General features: G+C 38.9%; 1 protein-coding gene across 5 annotated transcripts in view; it reads right to left on the bottom strand.

Moving 5' to 3' along the window:
• scel (sciellin) overlaps nt 1–25,298 on the bottom strand; it is a 159,268-nt gene that overhangs the window by 35,175 nt on the left and 98,795 nt on the right. For 4 of the 5 annotated variants that reach the window (XM_069890310.1, XM_069890311.1, XM_069890312.1 and 1 more), the window contains 3 exons: nt 9,963–10,031; nt 9,586–9,663; nt 1,893–1,976 (listed from right to left, as the gene is read on the bottom strand). In XM_069890310.1, the coding sequence (XP_069746411.1) occupies nt 1,893–1,976; nt 9,586–9,663; nt 9,963–10,031 (231 nt within the window). The remainder of the gene's footprint in view (nt 1–1,892; nt 1,977–9,585; nt 9,664–9,962; nt 10,032–25,298) is intronic. The other variant, XM_069890313.1, reaches the window with a different exon arrangement.

Here is a 25,298-nt window from a genome sequence, read left to right as displayed (position 1 = left end):
CCAAACTGCATGAGTTTTTCAAGCTTTGTTGGGACCAAGGTAAACTGCCTCAGGATCTTCGTGATGCCACCATCATCACCCTGTACAAAAACAAAGGCGAGAAATCAGACTGCTCAAACTACAGGGGAATCACGTTGCTCTCCATTGCAGGCAAAATCTTCGCTAGGATTCTACTAAATAGAATAATACCTAGTGTCGCCGAGAATATTCTCCCAGAATCACAGTGCGGCTTTCGCGCAAACAGAGGAACCACTGACATGGTCTTTGCCCTCAGACAGCTCCAAGAAAAGTGCAGAGAACAAAACAAAGGACTCTACATCACCTTTGTTGACCTCACCAAAGCCTTCGACACCGTGAGCAGGAAAGGGCTTTGGCAAATACTAGAGCGCATCGGATGTCCCCCAAAGTTCCTCAACATGATTATCCAACTGCACGAAAACCAACAAGGTCGGGTCAGATACAGCAATGAGCTCTCTGAACCCTTCTCCATTAACAATGGCGTGAAGCAAGGCTGTGTTCTCGCACCAACCCTCTTTTCAATCTTCTTCAGCATGATGCTGAACCAAGCCATGAAAGACCCCAACAATGAAGACGCTGTTTACATCCGGTACCGCACGGATGGCAGTCTCTTCAATCTGAGGCGCCTGCAAGCTCACACCAAGACACAAGAGAAACTTGTCCGTGAACTACTCTCTGCAGATGATGCCGCTTTAGTTGCCCATTCAGAGCCAGCTCTTCAGCGCTTGACGTCCTGCTTTGCGGAAACTGCCAAAATGTTTGGCCTGGAAGTCAGCCTGAAGAAAACTGAGGTCCTCCATCAGCCAGCTCCCCACCATGACTACCAGCCCCCCCACATCTCCATCGGGCACACAAAACTCAAAACGGTCAACCAGTTTACCTATCTCGGCTGCACCATTTCATCAGATGCAAGGATCGACAATGAGATAGACAACAGACTCGCCAAGGCAAATAGCGCCTTTGGAAGACTACACAAAAGAGTCTGGAAAAACAACCAACTGAAAAACCTCACAAAGATAAGCGTATACAGAGCCGTTGTCATACCCACACTCCTGTTCGGCTCCGAATCATGGGTCCTCTACCGGCACCACCTACGGCTCCTAGAACGCTTCCACCAGCGTTGTCTCCGCTCCATCCTCAACATCCATTGGAGCGCTCACACCCCTAACGTCGAGGTACTCGAGATGGCAGAGGTCGACAGCATCGAGTCCACGCTGCTGAAGATCCAGCTGCGCTGTATGGGTCACGTCTCCAGAATGGAGGACCATCGCCTTCCCAAGATCGTATTATATGGCGAGCTCTCCACTGGCCACCGTGACAGAGGTGCACCAAAGAAAAGGTACAAGGACTGCCTAAAGAAATCTCTTGGTGCCTGCCACATTGACCACCGCCAGTGGGCTGATAACGCCTCAAACCGTGCATCTTGGCGCCTCACAGTTTGGCGGGCAGCAGCCTCCTTTGAAGAAGACCGCAGAGCCCACCTCACTGACAAAAGGCAAAGGAGGAAAAACCCAACACCCAACCCCAACCAACCAATTTTCCCTTGCAACCGCTGCAATCGTGTCTGCCTGTCCCGCATCGGACTGGTCAGCCACAAACGAGCCTGCAGCTGACGTGGACTTTTTACCCCCTCCATAAATTTTCATCCGCGAAGCCAAGCCAAAGTAAAGTAAGTATTACAGCAACAAACTGCGATGCAAGATTTTTCTTTCCTAATTGAAGAGGTTTTTAATTACTTGGGTTGAAGTTTCTCAGCTATCACGATGGTGTTGGAACTGAAGGCTGTTGATTGAGTAAATTTACCACTATGCCACTAGAGCTTAATGAACCTGGCATATCGTGAACCCACAAGGCAAAAACACTTCAAAACTTACCTCTTGTCTTTACTTGGATCAGTTGATGCCAGGTCAATCAGACTTGAAGTCTTGACTGGAGAATTTGAAGTAGCGTCTGGAGTCCTTAAACAAAAGGTGAATCAGTTCAATTCACAATTCCATCATCACTACGGCTTTCTATTGCTCATGGAGCATTGAGTTTTATGGCATAGACACAGCCCCTTCAATTAACATACATGCCCACTGGGGTGATCATCCATGTGAATCCTATTTCCTGAATTTGCTTATATTCCTCACCATGTGCCTATACAAGTATATTTTTTTAAAACACTGTGGTTGTATCTTTCTCAGGCAGCTAATTCCATATATCCACTGCCCTGAGTGTAAAAAATTTCCCCTTCACATCTCCTTCAAATATTTCCCCTCTCAACTTGATCCAATGCACTCTAGTTCTGAACTCCCTTGCCCCATGAAAAAAAGACTATGTATCTCTTTATCCTGTATTTATGAATATCTACAAGCCTCCTGTTCTCAAGTCATATCAATCCAAGTTTATTCAACCTCCCTTTGTAACTGATGCCTTCCATTCCAGGAAGAATCCAGATCAAATCTCTTCTGTACTTTTTCAAGCACTGCCAATTCCCTTCTTTAGATTTGTAACAAGAACTGCACACAGCAAGCAAGTGTGCCTTACCGATGGCTCTTAATCTATGTTACTAAAATAAAAAAAAATTAAATCTGCATATTTTATAAAAATGCTGAAAAACACTCCCTACACTTATTAAATGGCAGGTCAAAGAATATTAGAAAAAGACCAATCAGGCCATTTTTCCTGTGCCCCTCCTTGAAAAGAACTGCCCTTCAGTTCCTCGCCAGCATCATGAAGTCATACAAACACAGAAACCGATAACCAACACCTACTTTAAACTTCCTACATTCTGCCACTCACGACACACTTGAGATAATTTACAATGGCCCCTCAAAAAGTCAGGTCCCTCTGCCTGTTAACTTTGATTTAATTTAATAGAAACATACAAACTTTGTAATCTCCACCTTTGAAGGTCCTCTACCTACCTCAAACATATATTCTGGATCCTTTCTCATTTCCACAAAATTGAACTTTCTCCAATTTAGAATCTCAGCCCAAGGCCCAGATCTATCCTTCTCCATAACTAGCTTGAAACTAATGGTATTATGATCACTGGATCCAAAATGTTCCCTACATATACCTCTGTCACCTGTCCTGTCTTGTTGTCTAATAGGAGATCCAGTATTGCATTCTCTCTAGTTGTCACCTCTACATATTAATTTGGAAAACTTTCCTAAACACATTTGAAAAACTCCAAGCCACCAGCCCTTTTACAGCTTGGGAGTCCCAGTCAATATGTGGAAAGTTAAAATCTTCTAAAAAACACATCCTTATTGTAGTGATAGAGTGCTAATGATACTCCTGACCACTAGAGGGAATTGGTGACTAGTTTGTTGCAGCTTGATTGGATTCAAGATGGACACCTCCACACAGTCATGAGTTCTATAGCTAATAAATTGGTTGTTTTAAAAGAACTCAAGTTACTTTATTACAATGAAAGAAACATCACATGGTACCATGAGTGGAAGAAACACAGGAGTGTGCATTGTACCAGGAGTGAGAATCAGTTGATAACAGTAGAAAATATGGAGAATGAAAAGATTCCTGATGCTGTAAATTGGACTGGAAATGTTGAACACAAGAGAAGGTTGTTCAAACAAAGATTCATGCTGTACCTGCAAGCATTGCACTCGATAGCAAATCTGGTGTATGGAAGATTGTACTGCTACTTACCATGGCAGGACCTCAAGCACTAGAGATTTTCAACACATTTGTTTTTGCTGAGGCAGAAGACCAGGACATTCGACAAGGTTATTGAGATTTTTGATGAACACTGTTCACCAAAGAAACATTGGAGAGGTAAATGTTTCACTCATGCATACTTTTTTTTTTAAACAGGCTTAAGTAGCAAGAACATGCAATTTTGGATTGCTGCAGGATTCAATGATCTGTGAACAAATTGTGTTCAGGATCATTGATAAGAAAGTCAGATTTCAGATTTATTGTCAGGGTACATACATGACATCACATACAACCCTGAGATTCTTTTTTCCTGCGGGTACGGCAGAATTACCACTAATTGGTACTGCAAAAAATAAACTGTGCACAGCATAAACATGCAAATATATAAAATAACTGTGAACATAAAATGAATTGCAAACAAACTGATTGAGAGAATAAAAGTAAATCAATAAAGTACATAAGTAAGAGTTATTTAATGAGTCTCTGAGAGAGAGGTTGCAGTGAGAGATGGAATTTACCTTAGCTGGAGTTGTGAAGATATGCCACATTAATGAATTAGCTCTGCAGCATGCAAAAAAATTTGCTGAGAGCATAAAAGCCAGTGAAAATAAGGTATATCTATAGCCACAGTGTGAGTTCACACAAAAAATGAGATCTAGGAAACCACAAAAAGATGGAGAGACATCCAAGTGGAAACGATGTGGCAGTCGACATGCATCAAAATAATGCCCAGCCTATGGAAAAGTCTTTAATAAGTGCAAAGGGCAGAATCAATATCCCCCTCATCCTCACCTACCACTCCTCCAGCCTCCGCATCCAACACATTATTCATCAGAATTTCTGGCACTTACTACAGCATCCCATCACCAACACATTTTTCCCTCTCCTCCCCTCTCGGCCTTCCATAGGGACCACTCCCTCTATGATTTCCTCATGGACATATCCCTCCCCACCCCACCGGCACCTTCCCTTGTAAATGCAGGAGGTGCAACATCTGCGTGACACCTCCTCCCTCACCAACAGGCCTTTCATGTTAAGCAATACTTCACTTGTACATCCAAAGGACTTATTTACTGCATTCGGTGCACCCTTTGTGACATTCTCTACACCAGAGAAACCGGTTGCAGACTGGGAAATCATTTCACTCAGAACCTCCACTCCATTCGCAACCACAGCGACCGCCCAGTGGCCAACCACTTCAATTCTGAGTCATACTCCCAAACTCACATGTCTGTCCATGGCTTTATGTAATGTCCCACCCTAACCACCCTCAGATTGGAGGAACAACACATTTTTTCCATCAGGGCACCCTCCAGCCACATGGTCTGAACATTGACTTTACTGCTTTCCAATAAACCTGCTCACCTTTTCTTTCCCCTCCCTCCCATTTCCTGTGTTTCCAGTTCTTCCACCCACTAAGCCCAGCCAACCCCCCTTCCCCTCAATGCTGCTGTCCCCTCCTTCCTTTCTCCACCTCTTTTCTCCTGCCTTTCCCACCCCCATGCTTGCCAGCATTTTGTCATGAAGGGCTCAAGCTCGAAACATCGATCATGTATCTCCGTTTGCTACATAAGCTTCTCCAGCATTTTGTGCTTTTACACTCTGCAAAGCAATGTTTTTCCAAAAGTGAAAGCCTGCACACAATACACACTATAGAAGAAATTGCTCTCAGTACTACACACTTTGTGAGCATGGTAGTGCAGGAAGATTATAAACCAACAGACTCTGAACAGCCAAGCGTGAACAGAGTCAAGCAGGATAAATGGACTGTGTCATTACATACAAATGGAACAAATATTCCTTTCAAGCTAGACACAGGGATAAAGGTCAATTTGATCTGTGAGCGTAACAACAAGGCAATGAAGATAAAGCCATACATCCATGCAAATCCTATACAGCTCAATGCCGACAATGGATAGAGCATCAACACGAAAGGTACATGTAAACTCATGGTGAAAGTTAAAGATAATGAGCACCACCTCAGGTTCACAGTAGTCCCAGACAGACATGAATCACTGCTTGGTGACAAAACATTTGAAAACTTAAGCCTAGTCAAGAGGGTGTACACACCAGGGAAACCTATTATGTTAGCTGATGTGTTATCTAGGACAATGACATAGAGCGAAGCGCACAATGAGACAGATGTGAATCTCTACATGAACCTGATCACTGTATCTCTTCCCATATCTGACATAAAATCCAAGCAGATCATAACTGAATCAGAAAAGGACACAGTTCTACAGAAGGTCATCAAGAATCTGAATGAAGAATGGCCTAGAGGTGAATGTCAGCCATATTACAACATCAGAGCTGAGCTGAGTGTAAATGGGGTTCTACTCAGACAGAACAGAATTATCATTCCTCAATGACTGCGACAAGATGCTGAAAAGGGTGCACAAGGGTCCCCTTTAGAATGGAAAAATGCAAGAGGAGGGCCAGAACTGCTGTTTATTAAGCAGAGATAAATATTGACTTTGACATGATGGTTTCCAACTGCAAGACCTGTTTGAAACACCACGCAAAGCAGGCAAAGGAATCAATGATTATATCTGATTTACCAGCAGAACGATGGCATAAAGTTGGGACTGATCTGTTCCACATTGGTGGAAATAATTACTTGCTGGTTATTGATTATCTATCGAAATATCCAGAGATTGTGCTGCTTCCTAACATGTCTGCTACTTGTGTGATCAAATTTATGAAAGTGATCTTTGCAAGACATGGAATTCCTCAAATTGTCTACAGTGATAATGAACCATGCTACAGTTGTAGAGAATTCCAGAACTTTGGAGAATAGTATGATTTTTGACACGTGACTTCAAGTCCTCTGCATCCACTGTCAAATGGTAAAGCAGAGAAAGGAGTTCACATAGTTAAACAGTTGCTCACAAGACAGTGGTTCAGATCTATATCTAGCTCTATAGTTTTGCTATTTGAACATGGCATGTCACCCACTGATTTTCTGATAGGACGTAGACTATGCTCCACACTTCCCTACTCTGCCGACCCAAACAAGAATAGAGATGTTGACGATGTCGTTTGGAAACAAAAGCTTCTGCAATGGAGACAAAAGGCAAACTAATACAAGTCAGCAAGAAGCTTAGGGCCATTGGCACAACAGGACACAGTGAGACTCGGAGATTCCAACACTTGGGACAAAAAGGCCACTGTTCTGGAGGAAGGAAATCCAAGATCCTACACTGTCAGAACAGAGGAGGGTCAAATACTGAGGAGGAATCAAAACAGCCTGCTCCACACGTGTTATCAAAGCTCCTGACAGACTGAATCTCCAAAAGAAAAAAAAACTGGAAACTTAAAAAGTTTGTGCTGCTGATGTTGTGTGGGAACATCATTTGTGTTGAACTGTAAATTAAAATGAACACTGTATTAGTATGTCACATTGTTAGACTTAAAATCTCAATGAAAGGAGATGTAGTGATAGCGAGCTAGTGATACTCCTCATCACTTGAGGGAGTCAGAGACTAGTTTGTTGCCCCTCTGGTTCTAATTCCCCTCCAAATCAAGTTTAAACACCCCAAGCAGGACTATCAAACCTTCCCACATGGATATTAGTCCCTCTCAGAGTTCAGATGCAAACTGTACCACCTGTACAGGCTCCACCTTCCCTGGAACAGAGCCCAATGATCCAGAAACCTGAATCCCTCCCTCCTGCTCCACGACTTTAGCCATGTGTTGAGCTGCATTATCCTCCTATTTCTAACCTCACTAGCAAGTGGGAGGGGTAGCAATCCTGAGATCCCAACTCTGGAGATCCTGTCCTTCAACCTAGCCCTCAACTCCCTGAACCCTCTTTGCAGGACCTCCTCACCCTTCCTACTCACCTATCTAGACCACAACACCTGGCTGCTCATCCTCCCTCCTGAGAATGATATGATCTAAGATATCTCGGAACCTGGCAACATACCATCCAGCAATCTCAATCTCTTTCACAGAACCTCTTATTTGTCCCCCTAAATATGGAATCCCCTATCACTACAGCTCACTTCTTCTCCTCCCTTTCCTTCTTAGCCACAGGACCAGATTCTGTGCAAGAGATCTGATCACCATGGCTTATCCGTGATACGTCCACCCCCAACAGTATCCAAAATAGTATACTTGTTATTGACGGGAATGGCCACAGGGTGCCCTGCACTGCCTGCCTGTTCCTTTTCCTTCTTCGTGTTACCCATCTACCCCACTCCTGTCTGCTAGGTGTGATAGTGTCGCTGTAACTCCTGCCCATCACTCCGTCAGCCTCCCCAATAATCTGGAGTTCATCCAACTCCAGCTCCATTTCCTTAACTCAGTTTGTCTGGAGTTATAGCTGGATGCACTTCTCACCGATGAAGTCATCAGGTATACCGTTGGTTTCCATGATGACCCACATTCTGCGAGAAGAATTCTTTTGCCCTATTCCCACTGTTTATGACTAGTGTATAAGAGAAAATGTATAAGATAAATAAAACCTGTGGCTACCTACCTGTTGAATCCCTTTTTGTTCCTTGAATGGGTTGGCTCTTACTTCAAATCCTGCAGCACCACCACGTCAGCCCCAACTCACCAAAGCCTCTTGAGCCAAAGCCTTACCACTTGGATCACTCCCTTAATGACCATTCCCTTCCACAGTCCTTCACTTTCATAGTGATGCTTGGGTTACCTGACCTCACTTGCCAAATCAGCTACTTCCTGCTGAATATATATTAATGCAGACATATAACTTTTAATAGATCGTATTCTTGAACACATCCTTTTCTTTGTTTTAAATATACATGGTCTGAAGATCTCAATTTGGGATTTTTGTGGATTGTGGGGCAAAGCTGGTCAATTTATTAGTTTCTAACTACATTCTTTATTCGATCAGTGGAAAGGCCATGTTCAATGCTTTCAAAGAATGGTTTACTTGGCCTTTTCACAGGGCCGTTAAAGCTCAGCCACCCTGCTGTGAGTCTATGGATACTGAATGGTTGCATCGGTGAGGATGGCAAATCTCCTTCCCCAAGGATATAAGTGAACCTGCTGAATTTTTACAGCAATCAGGTAATTTCATGGGTCAATATTTTTAAAATAAACTATTTAGTTAAACAATTCCAGTCTATCAAAACAAATGAATTCAAATTCTGCTCTTGCCATGATCGGAATTGAACTCTTGTCTCTGTTCATCCAGGTTCCTGCATTCACTGTTTTCTCTTTTCTTTCATAATTTCTTCATGGAATTTAAGTAGCTTTCATTTTAAATCTGAAATTTCAACAAACAACACGGTAACAGGCCATTTCGGCCCACGAACTCGTGCCGCCCAATTTACACCCAATTAACCTGTTTGGTTTTGAACGTTGGGAGGAAACCGGAGCCCCCGGGGAAAACCCACGCAGGCACAGGGAGAACGTACAAACTCCTTCTTCCCTGAAAACCTGTAGTCCTGAAACCTATTCTCTCTCACATGTTTATCAACTTCCCTTTTGATCTTTTGTAGTTATCTGCAAAGTTGGGTAATTTACTGGAGAAAATTTAGAGATCAGAGGTGACTAGAGAGTGAATTGGAAATCCACACAAGTCATTGGGAGAACAGGCAAACTTCTCACGAAGACATGCGTAGGGTAAGATGGGACACCTCTCTTTGAAGAACATTGTCAAAGAGCTCTGCTAGCTGCATGATCATCAATCAGTACAAATTTCTTTAAACTACAGTATTTAAATTCCTCAGATGCTGCGGTGGAATCTGTTTGTGTTTCACCATCATCATGCTCCAAAAATTGAAATTATATTTGGAAGGTTTTCACACATTTCATACATTTTATTATGAAAATCTTTTAAAATCCAAGGGAGGTACAAAACTCTGTCAGTAGTAAAATGGCCAATGAGGCATCCTGGCCCATTCACCATGTTATGGGAAAGGATCTTACCTTTCATGTGTTTTTTCTGGATCAGTTGATAGATCTATTAGACTTTTACTTCCAAACCTAGACATAAAATTTGATGATCTTTGAACAAAAAAAAATAGAAATAGTATTGTAGCTGCATGGTTCCAGGACTCATACAATAATGTATGTTAAGCATTTGACATAACTGTTACATGAACTCCCTGATTGTTTGGCTGACAGATTTAAAATGCAGCAATGATTTTCTTAAGTGCCACACCAGTGTAAAAGGGCCATAATTCTCGGCAGCAAAACAAGGGTCAATCTCCTGCCAAGATCCACGTGGACCTGCCTGCAGATACCTGAACTATCCAAGACCCACCACTGTTACAACACCCACTGTGAGGGAAGTGTAAGTTTACCTCTTGGTTGGCTTCTCTGTGGTGGGTGTCAGATCAATCAATGGTGCTGGCTCGTTCTTTGTTGATATTCTGTGAACAGAGGAGGAAAATGAAGTTACTGTCATATTTCCAACACCCAGATCAAATCTTTCAGATAGCTTGATAAAGTGAGAACTTCACCAGTTTCAGCAAGGGAGTCATTGCTCAGTGCTCAGTGGACCAATGATTGTTTTGATCATCAGTTGAGCACTAATATCCAAGGTTCAAGGCCACTCATCTGAATTAGTGAGTGGGACTGAGTCAAGGGTAGTTGGGGTTCGGAAAGGTTGGGACCAAGTCACATCTGAAACTTGCTCAGAGAGAATTCCAATCAAATTTTTCGGAAGCAGATCCCATCGGTTAGAGGAGTGCCTAGTTCTGTGGGAGTGGCCTGTTTATGGAGAATGAACCTGTGAAATGTGTCTGAGTAATCTTCCTCTGAAATCTTAGCTTGCATGGCGTTAAATGACAATCCACATGTGATAACTGAAACATTTATTTGTCAAGAGGTCATAACTTAGGACTGGGAGATGTATGTCAAGTCACTTCTCTCTGGTTCTGCACTCAGATTTGTTAAAATTATATTACTGTGAATCAACAGACATTGGGATGGAAACAGATTCTCAATTACATTAACTAAATGTGTGAAATTGCAGCATTTTAAACAATCCACTCTGATTTTGACTGCAATTGAACCTCTTTTCAGTAACAGCATTGTGTGTATTCAATATTTCCTTCAATCAAGTGTACGTCATCCATCGTAGCAAAATACATTTTAACAATAATATCCTGGTTTAAATTGTGTGAACGGCACTGCAACAAGAAGGCCTGCTTTGGCATTTGCAGCCACAAATGTTGAATGTAAATCAAAGAGGGTCATGGTTTAACTGCACCGTAATCTGACACACTGAACAATGAACCAGGTATTGGTCACGGAGACAGAGGGAGGAAGTTGTGTGGGTCGGTCAGAAGGCTGATCTAAACATTAACAAATGACATTGATATGCAATTTATGGGCAAGGTGTTTACACCAATTGTTCTATCCAATTACAGAACATTTCTCGGTTAGATTGGGTGTTTAGAGGCTGTTGGAGAGGATGGTAAGATTATAAAAGGAATCCTAGAAATAAATTATGGATGGTGGATGCTGTGGAAAAGGTGAATGCAGAACTTTATTTTACCTCAAATGGCATCAAATACAAAAAAGGCAGAACTCCAACCAGGTAATCCAGGAGCTAAGTGTTTCTTTGCACAAAGAGTAATTAACTCATGGAATGGCCTCTTCAAGGAATGGCTGATGCAAAACCTTGGTGCATTCAATAAATGATTAGAGTTTGCATCAGTTACACAATAGGATGATATTGAATAGATTGGATGGATACTATTAAAAGAAGAACCTAATAGTCCTCTTGATCTATAATTATCTTGTGTTCTTATGAGCATGTTTTGCTGAGTTCATGTTCCACAAAGGGGGCCACAACCAGCAGATGTAAACAGTCACTGAACAGGTGCTCCCCATTATGGCATGGTTAGCATATGGGCGGCAAGGTCAGTGTTGTGGTATAGCGCAATGCTGCGACAGCACCAGTGATTGGGACTGGACTGGGGTTCGAATTCTACGCTATCTGTAAGGAGTTTGTACGCTCCTGTGTCTGCATGGATTTTCCCCGGGGGCTCCAGTATCCTACCACCGTTCAAAAAATGTACCGGGGGTTGTAGGTTAATTGGGTAGCATGGGCTCGTGGGCCAAAATGGACTCTTGCCATGCAGTATGTCTAGATTTTAAAGTTAAAAAAATTAAATTATAAAGTATTTTAAATATATATTTAAATTTAAACCCAGCAACTCTCCCAACTCAATTATGACACCCTTTACACTAACTCAAAGATACAGTACCCAAAATACCAATGTACACAAAGCAGGATCCCACAAACAATGGTGTGGTAATAAGCAAATAATTTGCTATTTAGAGAAGTAGATAGATGAATTAATATTGTCCACAACTGCTCTGTTCTTTTTCCCCAGAATGCCACTGGTTCTTTTGTGTCCAATTGGGAGGACTTCATTTTAACAAAATTTCACGACCTCGTAATATTAAGTAGATTTTATGTCTGAGTTATCCCACCAACTTGTAGCATGGAACTGAGCTTCCAATTTAACTGTCCTGATTTCCGAGACTGTTCCAACTAACTGTCTTTGACTCAAGTATTGTCCTTCTTTCTGTGATTGCACCCTGTTTCAATAATCATGGAATTAAAACAAAACTTTTAGATTATGCAGTAGAAAACCAAAAATTTCAGATTTGATTTAAGTATCCTTGTTTCACTGTGTTTTGTTCTGGAGTTGATGTTTTTGAAGAACCCACTTTCTGGCCTTCTCATTTCAGAATTGTCCTATCAATTGGAAATATTTACATGTTCATTTGTAATATGTTGAACCCAGTCTAAAACCATTGATTAAACTGTCACTAAAAGTACTTACAAGTCCTTAAAAGCTTCAAAGTTAATGAGAGCTTCATGTTTCGCTGCATCTTTTCCCCCAAGGTGAATGTAGCTAAATTTGGCAGCTAAATCAATGTCACTATTTCGGCTTCATAAGTGTGCAAAGGTTTGGGACACTCGCACAAGCTTGGTCCAAGGTGGAAGCCTCAAAGTTCAGCATGGTCATTCAGTCAAGACGACTACATTCTTTCTCTGAATTCCTCATAGGGTTCTCATGGGACCCAGAGATTGACTGCAGTTCATCACATTTCGGATGAGGAAATCAGCCTCCTGTCCTTGCACTAAGTTGAAGCTGATTCACTGTGTTCAAAGGAAAGGAATGTTACATATAATTTATGTATTTCTATTGATAATTAACTTAATTATGTTTTATCGCTTTTGTGTTTCCAGGATTTTATATATTTACATTTCCCTCTTTTAAAAAAATTAGACATAGAGCATGGTAACAGGCCCCTTTGGCCCACGAGCCCACACCGCCTAATTTACACCAAATTGACCTACAACCACAGTGAGTTTCGGACAGTGGGAGGAAACCAGAGCCCCCGGAGAAAACCCACGCAGACATGGGGAGAATGTACAAACTCTTTACAGACAGCATGGGATTCGAACCCAGGTCCCAATCGCTGGTGCTAACCACTATGCTAACCATGCCATCCTTCTCTTAATTTGTAATACTTTAACAATGTTTTTTAATAATACATTCAACTTTTATTGATTTTTGAAATGTTTGTGAATCTCATTTGAGATATTTATATTCTTGGCCAGTTTTGATAGCTTGTTTGGCAGAGGGCAACAGCAAGTCTGGATTGTTTAGTGCCTAAATAAATAGAAGTGTGTTATGGGTTATATTACATTTTATATCAATATAAATAGGTCTTTAAAAGAGATAGATTGTGGGGGTTTAGTGTGTAGGTCACTTCACAAACAGATACTTACACTTCACATCTCATTTAAAATGAAAGAGCTTTGGCTGAAGCCAGACATTCAGGCAACAGTGGTTTTGTAAAAGACAATGGAACTGCTTTGGAAGGAACTTCAGAAGCAGGTGCAAATAGAACAAAATCTGGGCTTGAGTGCTGATAAAGATCTTTCAAGATTTGAATTAGAACCTTGAGAGGGGTTCTGGTTTTTACAAGCAGAAAGAGAGGAAATAAAAAAAACAGGATTTCTCTTAGGGAGAGAGAGGTCAGTTCTTCAGTGACTTTGAGTCTATAACATGCCAAGCTGGCAGCTTGTTGAAAACCTGATTTTGAAGATGGATTGTGAGTTCTGAGGTCAGCCTGCTCAAAACCCTTGTGGGCCTTACAAGAGAAAATAGCTGGCTAGAGTGTTTCTCCTGAAATAGGAGAAACAAGAAGAATTCTGTGGTGACCTGGAAGAAGAGGTTATCATTTGGAAAACCCATGATGGGGCAAGTTTCTTCAGCAAGACACTGAAGTGACTGATTGGAGGGAATCAGTTTGTGTATGTCCAACAAGCAATAAATCTCTGTCTGAAACCAACAAGAACCTTCCTGAGCAATAACCAATTACCTTCAAGCACCCGAGCCTGGTGAAAATTCATAAATGTTAAATTCTGTTCACAGTATAAAAATTGCCTGATACTGGTGAACTTGGAGAAGTGAGAAGTGAATGACTGGACAATTAAAGCAAAGAACTGTCCTGAACATGTACAATTACATTCACATGCACTTAGAATTAGAAGGAGGTTAAGTTAGGTTAGGTTAAGTTAATATTAATAAGTTAAAGTTTGATCCTGTTTTTATGTTTAAAGATAATTAAAAGCAACTTTTATTTCAGTAACCATTTGTCTTGGTGAATTTCTATTGCTGCTGGGTTTTGGGGTCCTCTGGGCTCATAACAAGTGGGTAGGCTGCTCTGTCAATGTTTACACTGAGTAATCCATTCTGATGATAAGCAAATGCAGGCCAGAAACAAAGATGGGAGGTGTCAGCTCACAAAATTGTGCTGGCCAAGGAGACATGGAGCGATCATTTAAACAAGTATCCTTACATAGGTGAGATAACAGGAGCTGGACAGGGCATCTCATGGCTGTTAAGAAGAGAAAAATGACAAATGGTTGTGAAATAGTATAGATTGGAGTCTTCTAAACAGTGGCTTGTAAAAAGAAATACGATTTTGTGGAAAGTCTGTGTCCCAGAGAGATAAAATGAAATGTCATTGATATGTATGTCTTATATTAATGTTTAGGTCATATTCATAATATTTTTGGAATGTTAAGAGTTATAATTGAATTACAAAGATTGATTGGGCAGGTGATGCCTCACCTCCTGCAGCCTCAGTTCAATCCTGATCTTTGACACTGTCCATGTCCCGTCACGGTAACTAACTGGATTTTCTCTAGGCCTTCCAGCTTCTTCCACAGATATTCAGATTGCCAGGTTTATTGAACACAATAAACTGTCCTTTGATGGGAATAGCATGGGATTTATTCAAATAGGCACTAGATGTTTGGATGATGTTGGTTAGGTGTGGGGTGGGGGGGGGGGGGGCAACCGAATTTTGATAAGAGCTTCCACAGGCCATCTCTACCAACAGTGTCAAATGCTTTGGTTAGATCAACAAAGGTGGCATAGAGACATCTCTGCTGCTCAACACATTTCTCTTGGAGCTGCCTCAGTGAGAAGATCATATCCACTGTATTACGGCCTGTTCATAAAGCACACTGGCCTTCTGGAAGGATGTTGTCATTGATGTTGGACACCAAAGGATGATCTTCGTGAGGCATTTTCCCGCAACTGACAGAGAGAGGTGCCACGACAATTGTTGAAATCTCTCTTGTCTTCCTTGTTCTTGTAGATGGTCAAGATTGATGCTATTTGAAGTCTTATGGTAGTTCTACAACACCCAACAACTTTATGAACAGCTGGTGTAGGGACGATGTCAGTGCCTTACCACCATACTCGTAGATCTCAGCTGCAAGACCATCAGGCCCCGGTGTTTTATTGGATTTTAGCTGTTTTATGGCTTTTATGACCTCATGAAAAGTAGGGGAGCATCTAGCTCGAACAATATGGGTCAAAGGTATACTCTGCTCAGTGCTTCAGCAGTCTATTCATCACCTAGTGGAGTGTTCTTGCTATCTTTTCATGTGTTCTGACTTATCAGTGAAGATAGATGAACTGTCTTTGCTGGTGTGATCAGATGCCAAGGGATTGGCAACAGTAACAGTAATGGCCTACTCAATCTGCACAGAATGTAAGCTGCATTACACTGTTCAGATTGCCAAACAAGCTCAAACGTTCATGGATGCATCCACGATCTAAACGTTAGCATCTCATTGACTGTCATCACCTGACAATGAGACATGTCTGACGTTCATTTCGCCAGAGTCAAATGTGGAGCTAAGTGCTTAACTGATCATCAAATGGTGTTGTTGAATCTATGCTTATCAATCAAACTTCCACGCATACTAACTGCTGCCAAACCACCCAAAGAGATGAACACCACCAAAATGAAGCACCATGAGTGTGCCAATGCCCTGAAATCCTCCATGAAAACTGCACAAAGCAGACTGGCTGATTTTACTGAGCACTGGAATGCTTTCAAAGAAACGGTCTACAGCGCTGCCCAGGACACCTTGGGGAAAGTCAAGTGCAAGCATCAGGACTGTTTGATGAGAGCAACCAATCTGCACAGGACCTTCCGCGAGCTAAGGCAGTCGCACACCAAGCTCTTGTTTGACACCCAAATTCAAGTTCCAAACAACATGCCTTTTTGAGTGCAAAATCAACTTTGCAGAGGCAGCTATGAAAGACCAGTGGTGGGCAAACAAGGCCAAGGAGTTACAAGCCTTCACTGACTCAAGAAGCTTTCAAGGTTGTATATGGTCCATCAAAGCAAAGTACCTCACAAGGGTCTCCAATATTGAGGGCCTCTCTTGAGCCGGAATGCCAGCAGTTTTAACCTTGGTGATGTCAGGCCAACTGCACTGGGCAGGACATGTTGTCAGAATGCCTGTCGAAAGACTGCCCAAGGACATCTTGAATAGCCAAATGTCCAATGGTACCCGAAAATGAGGCCAGCAACTACAGTTCAAGGATGTTCTGCACAGGAGCTTCAAGGAAGCAGACATTGCCCCATCAACATGTGTAAAGATTAAAACCTTATGTTTTTGATTCTTAGTTAATTTTGTGCCCATCTCTTTAAGAGAACTATTGTTTGTAGTGGTACCATAGTGACTATGACATAATATGTCGTAAAATCCACAGACTAGGAGCTTGCATCTCACTCTTCAATGAACAATGAAGGGAACGTGAGCTTGAAGTAATTTTCTTTGAATTCATCTTATTTTGTCTTGTATATCTCTTTAAAGTTGAATATTGTTATATCTTTAAATATAGGGAATGTTTTGTTTATTCATCATTATGAAAATTTTAATGTGGGACTTTAACCTTAATTTGGATTCAAAGATGGATAAAACTGGACAAAAGACTAGCAGAAAGAACAAAGTAGCCAAACTTATGGTTAAATCAATGCAGGAAATGCAACTTTTGGATATATGGAGGAGACAACACCCAAAGAAGAAGGAATACTCATATTATTCTAGTAGACATAAAACATACTCAAGGATTGACCTGTTCCTCTTGTCAGCCCATATCCAAGGGAGAATTAGGAAAACGGAATATAAAGCTAGATTATCTGATCACTCACCCTTGTTGTTAGCAATAGAGCTGGAGAACATCCCACCAAGAACGTATAGATGGAGATTAAACTCCATGCTACTTAAAAGGCAGGAATTTAGAGAATTTATTGAATGCCAAATTAAAATGTACTTTGAAATAAATACGGAATCAGTGAAAGATAAATTTATACTATGGGATGCAATGAAAGCCCTCATCAGAGGGCAAATAATAAGTTATGTAACTAAGATGAAGAAGGACTACAATTGGGAAATAGAACAGCTGGAAAGGGAAATAGTAAGTACAGAAAAAGAACTAGCAACAAGGGAAGATACAACAAAAAGAAGAGAATTGACGGACAAAAAAATAAAATACAAAACATTACAAATGTATAAGGTGGAGAAGAACATAATGAAAATAAAGCAGAAATATTACAAGCTAGGAGAAAAAACGTACAAAATACTAGCCTGGCAACTTAAAACAGAACAAACTAAAAGAACTGTATTGGCATCAAGGAAAAAGGACAAACAAATTACATGTAACGCAACAGAGATCAATGAAAACTTTAAGGAATTCGACGAGCAATTATACCGAACTGAGATCGAAAGGAAAGAAGACAAAATAGATGAGTTTCTAGCTAAAATTGAACTACCGAAATTGCAAAAAGAGCAAAACAAATTGATAAAATCATTTGAAATAGAGGAAATACAAGATATATTTAAAAAGCTACCAAACAATTAAATCCCTGGGGAGGACGGACTCCCATTAGAATTTTATAAAACTTTTAAAGAGTTACTAATTCCTCCTCTCCTGGAAGTAATGAACCAGATAGAAGAAACATAAAATTTGCCAGATTCATGTAAAACAGCAATAATTACAGTAATACCAAAGATGGGGAAAGATCCACTAACACCATCATCGTATAGACCAGGGGTGTCAAACTCAAATTCACAAAGGGCCAAAATTAAAAACCTGGACTAAGTCGTGCGCCAAACTAAATATTTATTGAAAATTTTCAACAACATCTGCATGTTTTCTCTTCTTTCAACATATGTAATGTTAAACTTTTTCTTATTAAAATAAATGTTTAATAATAGTTTTGGTTAAACTCTTTCCAGAAGAAGCATTAACAAATGAGAAATAAAATATTCAATAAATAATATTTCTCTATAGCCTTTAAGCTCCTTTTAAATGTATTATTTTTCACAAGCCAACAAGTCAAAAAAACTTGCTTCAATGACAAACAGATTTATCTTTTAAAATGATGAACATCTAGTCTGCCTCCCACTTGTCTTGAAAGGTCCTGTTTTCTGTCTTTCGTTTGGCCATTTTTCATAAGGGGTTTATTACACATGAGTTGGGCGACAGGTCGCAGATGCTAATGAAAGTAAAGAGAGGAGGTGGGGGCGATTAGCGGGCTGACGGGCCGGCGCCAACGCATTTGCAAAGCATTCTGGGATTTGTAGTATTAGTTGTGCATTTGCTATACTGGCGCGGCAGCCAGCGGGCCAGCTCTAATACATATTTGATATGATCTTGCGGGCCAAATATAATTATATCACGGGCCAAATTTGGCCCGCGGGCCTGAGTTTGACATGTGTGGTATAGACCAATATCTCTACTTAACTCAGATTATAAGATAATAGGAAAACTATTAGCAAACAGATTGGCCGACTGTGTACCAAAAATAGTAAAACTAGATCAAATTGAATTTATTAAGAAAAGACGAACAGTGGACAATGTTTGTAAGTTTATTAACTTAATCCATGCAGTACAAGGAAATAAAACGCCAACAGTGACTGTTGCTTTAGACACAGAGAAAGTCTTTGACAGGGTAGAAAGGAATTATTACAGAAGTTCAACCTACCAGAGAAATATATTAATTGGATTAAAGCATTATATGAGGGCCCAATGGCGAAGGTGACAGTAAATGGATATATAATCGAACCAATTGAAATTAAGCAGGTCAACTAGATAGGGTTGTCCACTATCTCCCTCATTGTTCGCTTTAGCTATAGAACCATTGGCAGAACTGATAAGAACAGAAAATAAAATAAAAGGGATAAAAATAAAAGAGAAGGAATATAGAATCAGTCTATTTGCAGATGACATTATAATATATGTAACAGAACCGGAATTATCAATAAAAGAATTACATAAGAAATTGAAGGAATATGGAGAAATATCAGGGTACAAGATCAATGGAAATAAAAGTGAAACGATGCCAATGAATAATGCGGATTTCACAAAGTTTAAAAAAGAATCACCATTTAAATGGCAAACACAAGCAATCCGATACCTAGGTATTAGACTAGATAATAATCTAGGCCATCTACACAAATTAAATTATCAGCCATTAATGAAGAAATTACAAGATGACTTAGAACATTGGAAAAATTTACCACTAACATTGATAGGAAGGGTAAATTGCATTAAAATGAATATTTTCGCAAGGATACAATACCTATTTTAATCGTTACCAATTGCCTTAACAGAGAAATTTTTCAATGAGCTAAAGAAAATAATAAGGAAAATCTTATGGAAAGGGGGGGGGGGAACTGAGGATAGCGCTAGATAAATTAACAGAATGGTACAAACAAGGTGGTTTGCAGCTACCAAACTTTAAGAATTATTATAGAGCAGCACAATTAAGATATCTATCAGATTTTTATCAAACAAGGGAAAAACCAGATTGGACCAGGATCGAGCTAGATAAAATAGGGGAGAAGGTACCAGAGCATATACTTTATAAGTGGGATGAAAAACTGGTACAATATCGAAGTTCACCAGTACTGCACCATCTGCTCAACATTTGGAAGAAGATTCACATAGAAAGGAAAAAAATAAATTACCAACTACCAAAATTATTATTTTTTTTTTATTTTTTTTTAATTTTTCACACCATAAATCACGTTAGCCATGATATACACTTTTTCTTTTTCACACATATACAATGTCTTTTTCTCCCCCCCCCCCTCCCTCCTCCCAAGCCACCCCCCCACCCCCCCTCTCATCCATTTTAGGTATACAATCTAGGTTGCATTAAGCCAGTCAGACAATGTTGTCATTCAACAAAAATACACCAGAAATTCTACTGAGTCCATTCTTTTCTTTTCTTCTCCTTCCATCAACTTAGGTAATGTTTGTTCCCGGTAGGTTTTCGCTATTGTATTTAATGTAAGGCTCCCATACTTGTTCGAATATTTCAATATTATTTCTTAAACTATATGTTATTTTTTCTAATGGAATACATTTATTCATTTCTATATACCATTGTTGTATTTTCAAATTATCTTCCAATTTCCAGGTTGACATAATATATTTTTTTGCTACGGCTAGGGCTATCTTAACAAATCTTTTTTGTGCATCCTCCAAGTCAATTCCAAATTCTTTATTTTTTATGTTACTTAGGAGAAAGATCTCTGGATTCTTTGGTATATTGTTTTCTGTTATTTTATTTAATATCTGATTGAGATCATCCCAAAATTTTTCTACTCTCTCACATGTCCAGATTGCATGAATTGTTGTTCCCATTTCTTTTTTACATCGAAAACATCTATCAGATACTGTTGGGTCCCATTTATTTAACTTTTGCGGTGTAATGTATAGTCTGTGTAACCAATTATATTGTATCATACGTAGCCTCGTATTTATTGTATTTCTCATCATTCCAGAACATAATTTCTCCCATGTTTCCTTTTTTATCTTTATATTTAAATCTTGTTCCCATTTTTGTTTAGTTTTACCATTTGTTTCCTCATTCTCCTTTTCTTGCAGTTTAATATACATATTTGTTATAAATCTTTTGATTAACATTGTATCTGTAATCACATATTCAAGGTTACTTCCCTCTGGTAAACTCAAATTGCTTCCTAATTTCTCTTTCAAGTAGGATCTCAGTTGGTAATATGCCAGCGCTGTATCTCCAGTTATATTGTACTTATCTCTCATTTGTTCAAAGGATAAGAATCTACTTCCTGAAAAACAATTTTCTATTCTTTTAATCCCTTTTTTTTCCCATTTTCTAAAGGAAAGGTTGTCTATTGTAAAAGGGAGTAGCTTATTTTGCGTCAATATTAGTTTTGGTAATTGATAATTTGTTTTATTTCTTTCTACATGAATCTTCTTCCAAATATTGAGGAGAAGTTCTATGTTGTACCAATTTTTCGTCCCATTTATATAATATGTGTTCAGGTATCTTTTCCCCTATTTTATCTAATTCTAATCTCGTCCAGTCTGGTTTTTCCCTTGTTTGATAAAAATCTGATAGGTATCTTAATTGTGCGGCTCTATAATAATTTTTGAAGTTTGGCAATTGTAAGCCTCCTTGTTTATACCATTCTGTTAATTTATCTAGTGCTATCCTCGGTTTCCCCCCTCTCCATAAAAATTTCCTTATTATTTTCTTTAACTCTTTGAAGAATTTTTCTGTCAGTTGTATTGGCAATGCCTGAAATAAGTATAGTATCCTTGGAAAAATGTTCATTTTAATACAGTTTATCCTTCCTATCAGTGTTAGTGGTAGCTCTTTCCAATGCTCTAAATCGTCCTGTAATTTTTTCATTAGTGGATTGTAATTGAGTTTATATAATTGGCCTAGATTTTTGTTTATTTGTACACCTAGGTATCTTATTGCCTGCATTTGCAGGCAATGGGGATTCCTTCTTAAATTTTGAGAAATCCGCGTTATTCATAGGCATTGCTTCACTTTTATTTACGTTTATCTTGTATCCCGACACTTCTCCATATTCCTTCAATTTCTTATATAATTCTTTTATTGATAGTTCTGGTTCTGTTAAGTACACTATCACATCATCCGCAAATAGACTAATTTTATATTCCCTGTCTTATATTTTTATTCCTTTTATATTATTATCTATTCTTATCAATTCTGCTAGTGGTTCTATAGCTAGCGTAAACAATAACGGTGATAGTGGGCATCCCTGCCGCGTTGACCTGCTTAAGTTAAATTGCTTTGATACATGTCCATTTACTGTCACTTTCGCTAACGGTCCCTTATATAATGCTTTAATCCAATTAATATACTTCTCCGGTAAACTGAATTTTTGCAATACTTTGAACAAATAATTCCATTCTACTCTGTCGAAGGCCTTCTCTGCGTCTAAAGCAACTGCTACTGCAGGTGCTTTATTTCCTTCTACTGCATGAATTAAGTTAATAAATTTACAAATATTGTCTGTTGTGCGTCTTTTTTTGATAAATCCAGTTTGGTCTAAATTTACCATTTTCGGTACCTGTTCTGCTAATCTGTTTGCTAATAGTTTAGCTATTATCTTATAATCTGTGTTTAGCAAAGATATTGGTCTATATGACGCTGGTGAGAGTGGATCTTTCCCTTGTTTTAGTATTACTGTAATTATTGCTGTTTTACATGAATCTGGTAAGTTTTGTGTCTCATCAATCTGGTTGATTACATCCAGGAGGGGCGGTATTAATAAGTCTTTAAATGTTTTGTAGAATTCTATTGGGAGTCCATCCTCTCCTGGTGTCTTATTATTTGGTAATTTTTTTATTATTTCTTGTATTTCTACTGTTCCCAATGGTTCTGTTAATTTATTTTGTTCCTCTATTTGTAGTTTTGGTAGTTCAATTTTAGTCAAAAATTCATCTATTTTCCCTTCTTTCCCTTCGTTTTCAGTTCGGTATAATTGTTCATAGAATTCTCTAAAGTTTTCCTTAATTTCTTTTGGATTATATGTAATTTGTTTGTCTTTTTTCCTTGTTGCCAATACCATTTTCTTAGTTTGCTCTGTCTTAAGCTGCCATGCTAAGATTTTGTGTGTTTTTTCACCTAGTTCATAATATTTCTGTTTTGTCTTCATTATATTCTTCTCTACCTTATATGTTTGTAATGTTTCATATTTTATTTTTTTATCCGCCAATTCTCTTCTTTTAGTTGTATCTTCCTTCATTGCTAATTTTTTTTCTATGTTTACTATTTCCCTTTCTAACTGCTCTGTTTCCTGATTATAGTCCTTCTTCATCTTGGTTACATAACTTATTATTTGCCCTCTAATGAATGCTTTCATTGCGTCCCATAGTATAAACTTATCTTCCACTGATTCCGTATTTACTTCAAAATACATTTTTAATTGTTTTTCAATAAATTCTCTAAAATCCTGTCTTTTAAGTAGCATGGGGTTTAATCTCCATCTATACATTCTTGGAGGGATGTCCTCTAGCTTTACTGTCAGTATTAAGGGTGAATGGTCCGATAGCATTCTCGCTTTATATTCTGTTTTTCTTACTCTATCCTGCATACTAGCTGATAACAAAAATAGGTCTATTCTTGAGTATGTTTTATGTCTAGTCGAGTAGTATGAGTATTCCTTTTCTTTTGGGTTTTGTTTCCTCCATATATCCACAAGTTTCATTTCTTGCATTGATTTAATTATAAATTTGGTTACTTTGTTCTTCCTGTTAATTTTTTTCCCCCGTTTTATCCATATTTGGATCCAAATTCAGATTGAAATCCCCTCCTATTAGTATGTTCCCTTGCGTATTAGCTACCTTCAAAAGGATATCTTGCATAAACTTTTGATCTTCTTCGTTAGGTGAATATATATTAAGTAGATTCCAAAGCTCCGAATATATCTGACATTTTATCATAACATATCTCCCTGCTGGATCTATTATTTCCTCTTCTATTTTAAATGGCACATTTTTGCTAATTAATATAGCCACTCCTCTTGCTTTTGAATTTTACGATGCTCCTGTTACATGTCCTACCCAATCTCTCTTTAATTTCTTGTGCTCCAATTCAGTTAAGTGTGTTTCTTGGACAAATGCTATATCTATTTTTTCCTTTTTCAGTAAATTTAGTAGTTTCTTTCTTTTAACTTGGTTATGTATTCCATTAATATTTAAAGTCATATAGTTCAGCGTAGCCATTTTATATTTTGTTTATCTTCTCTTTCCGTTTTTCCATCATTACCTTTCCTCCTTTTCTATTTCTGTTTTCTTATTTTCAACTCTTTATAAGACAACATTCCTACAACATCCAACATTTTCCTTATTCTCCTATTTCTATCTTCTTTATCCCAAATCTCCCCTTCCCCTCCTGAGTTGTCCTTTATCCCTTGTCGGACAACCACATCTCCCCTCTCCATTTGGATTTGCGAATCCACTCGCAAGCGTCAACTGATTTTGCAGTGACCGCTATTTTCCCCCACCCAGCCCCCCCCAGAAAAGATTTCACTTTTCATATGTCACAAAGGTCACTCTTTTAATTCCCTCCTTATTCTCTCTATTCCATTACCTTCCCTTATTAATTCTTGTCTATACTATCTATATTTTCCTCTAATTACAGATACATTCACGTATGCACATTGTCTCTATTCACTCTTATACCTCTTTACCCGCATACATATCAATCGTGGTCATTTTTACTCTCATTACCTGTCTTCATCCCTCAGTCTATTTTTGTAATTGTTCTGCAAATTTTCGTGCTTCTTCTGGATCCGAGAATAGTCTGTTTTGTTGTCCTGGAATAAATATTTTCAATACCGCTGGATGCTTTAGTATAAATTTATACCCTTTCTTCCATAAAATCGCCTTTGCTGTATTGAACTCTTTTCTCTTCTTTAGGAGTTCAAAACTTATATCTGGATAAATGAAGATTTTTTGCCCTTTATACTCCAGTGGTTTGTTGCCCTCTCTTACTTTTTCCATTGTCTTCTCCAGAACCTTTTCTCTTGTAGTATATCTTAGGAATTTTACTACAATAGATCTTGGTTTTTGTTGTGGTTGTGGTTTAGAGGCCAATGCTCTATGTGCCCTTTCTATTTCCATTTTTTGCTGTAGTTCTGGACATCCTAGGGTCTTAGGGATCCACTCTTTTATAAACTCCCTCATATTCTTGCCTTCTTCATCTTCCTTAAGGCCCACTATCTTTATGTTATTTCTTCTGTTATAATTTTCCATCATATCTATTTTTTGAGCTAGTAGTTCTTGTGTCTCTTTAGTTTTTTTATTAGATTCCTCCAATTTCTTTTTTAAGTCTTCTACCTCCATTTCTGCTGCTACTGCCCGTTCTTCCATCTTGTCCATTTTTTTCCCCATTTCTGTTAAGGTCATATCTATTTTATTCACTTTCTCTTCTGTGTTGTTTATTCTTCTTAAATCATTGAATTCCTGTGTTTGCCATTCTTTAAA

This window comes from Narcine bancroftii, chromosome 7 (genome assembly GCF_036971445.1).
Source record: "Narcine bancroftii isolate sNarBan1 chromosome 7, sNarBan1.hap1, whole genome shotgun sequence".
NCBI classification, from domain to species: Eukaryota; Metazoa; Chordata; class Chondrichthyes; order Torpediniformes; family Narcinidae; genus Narcine; species Narcine bancroftii.
The sequence above is the reverse complement of the archived record's forward strand: the minus strand, read 5'-3'. Positions and strand labels throughout refer to the sequence as shown.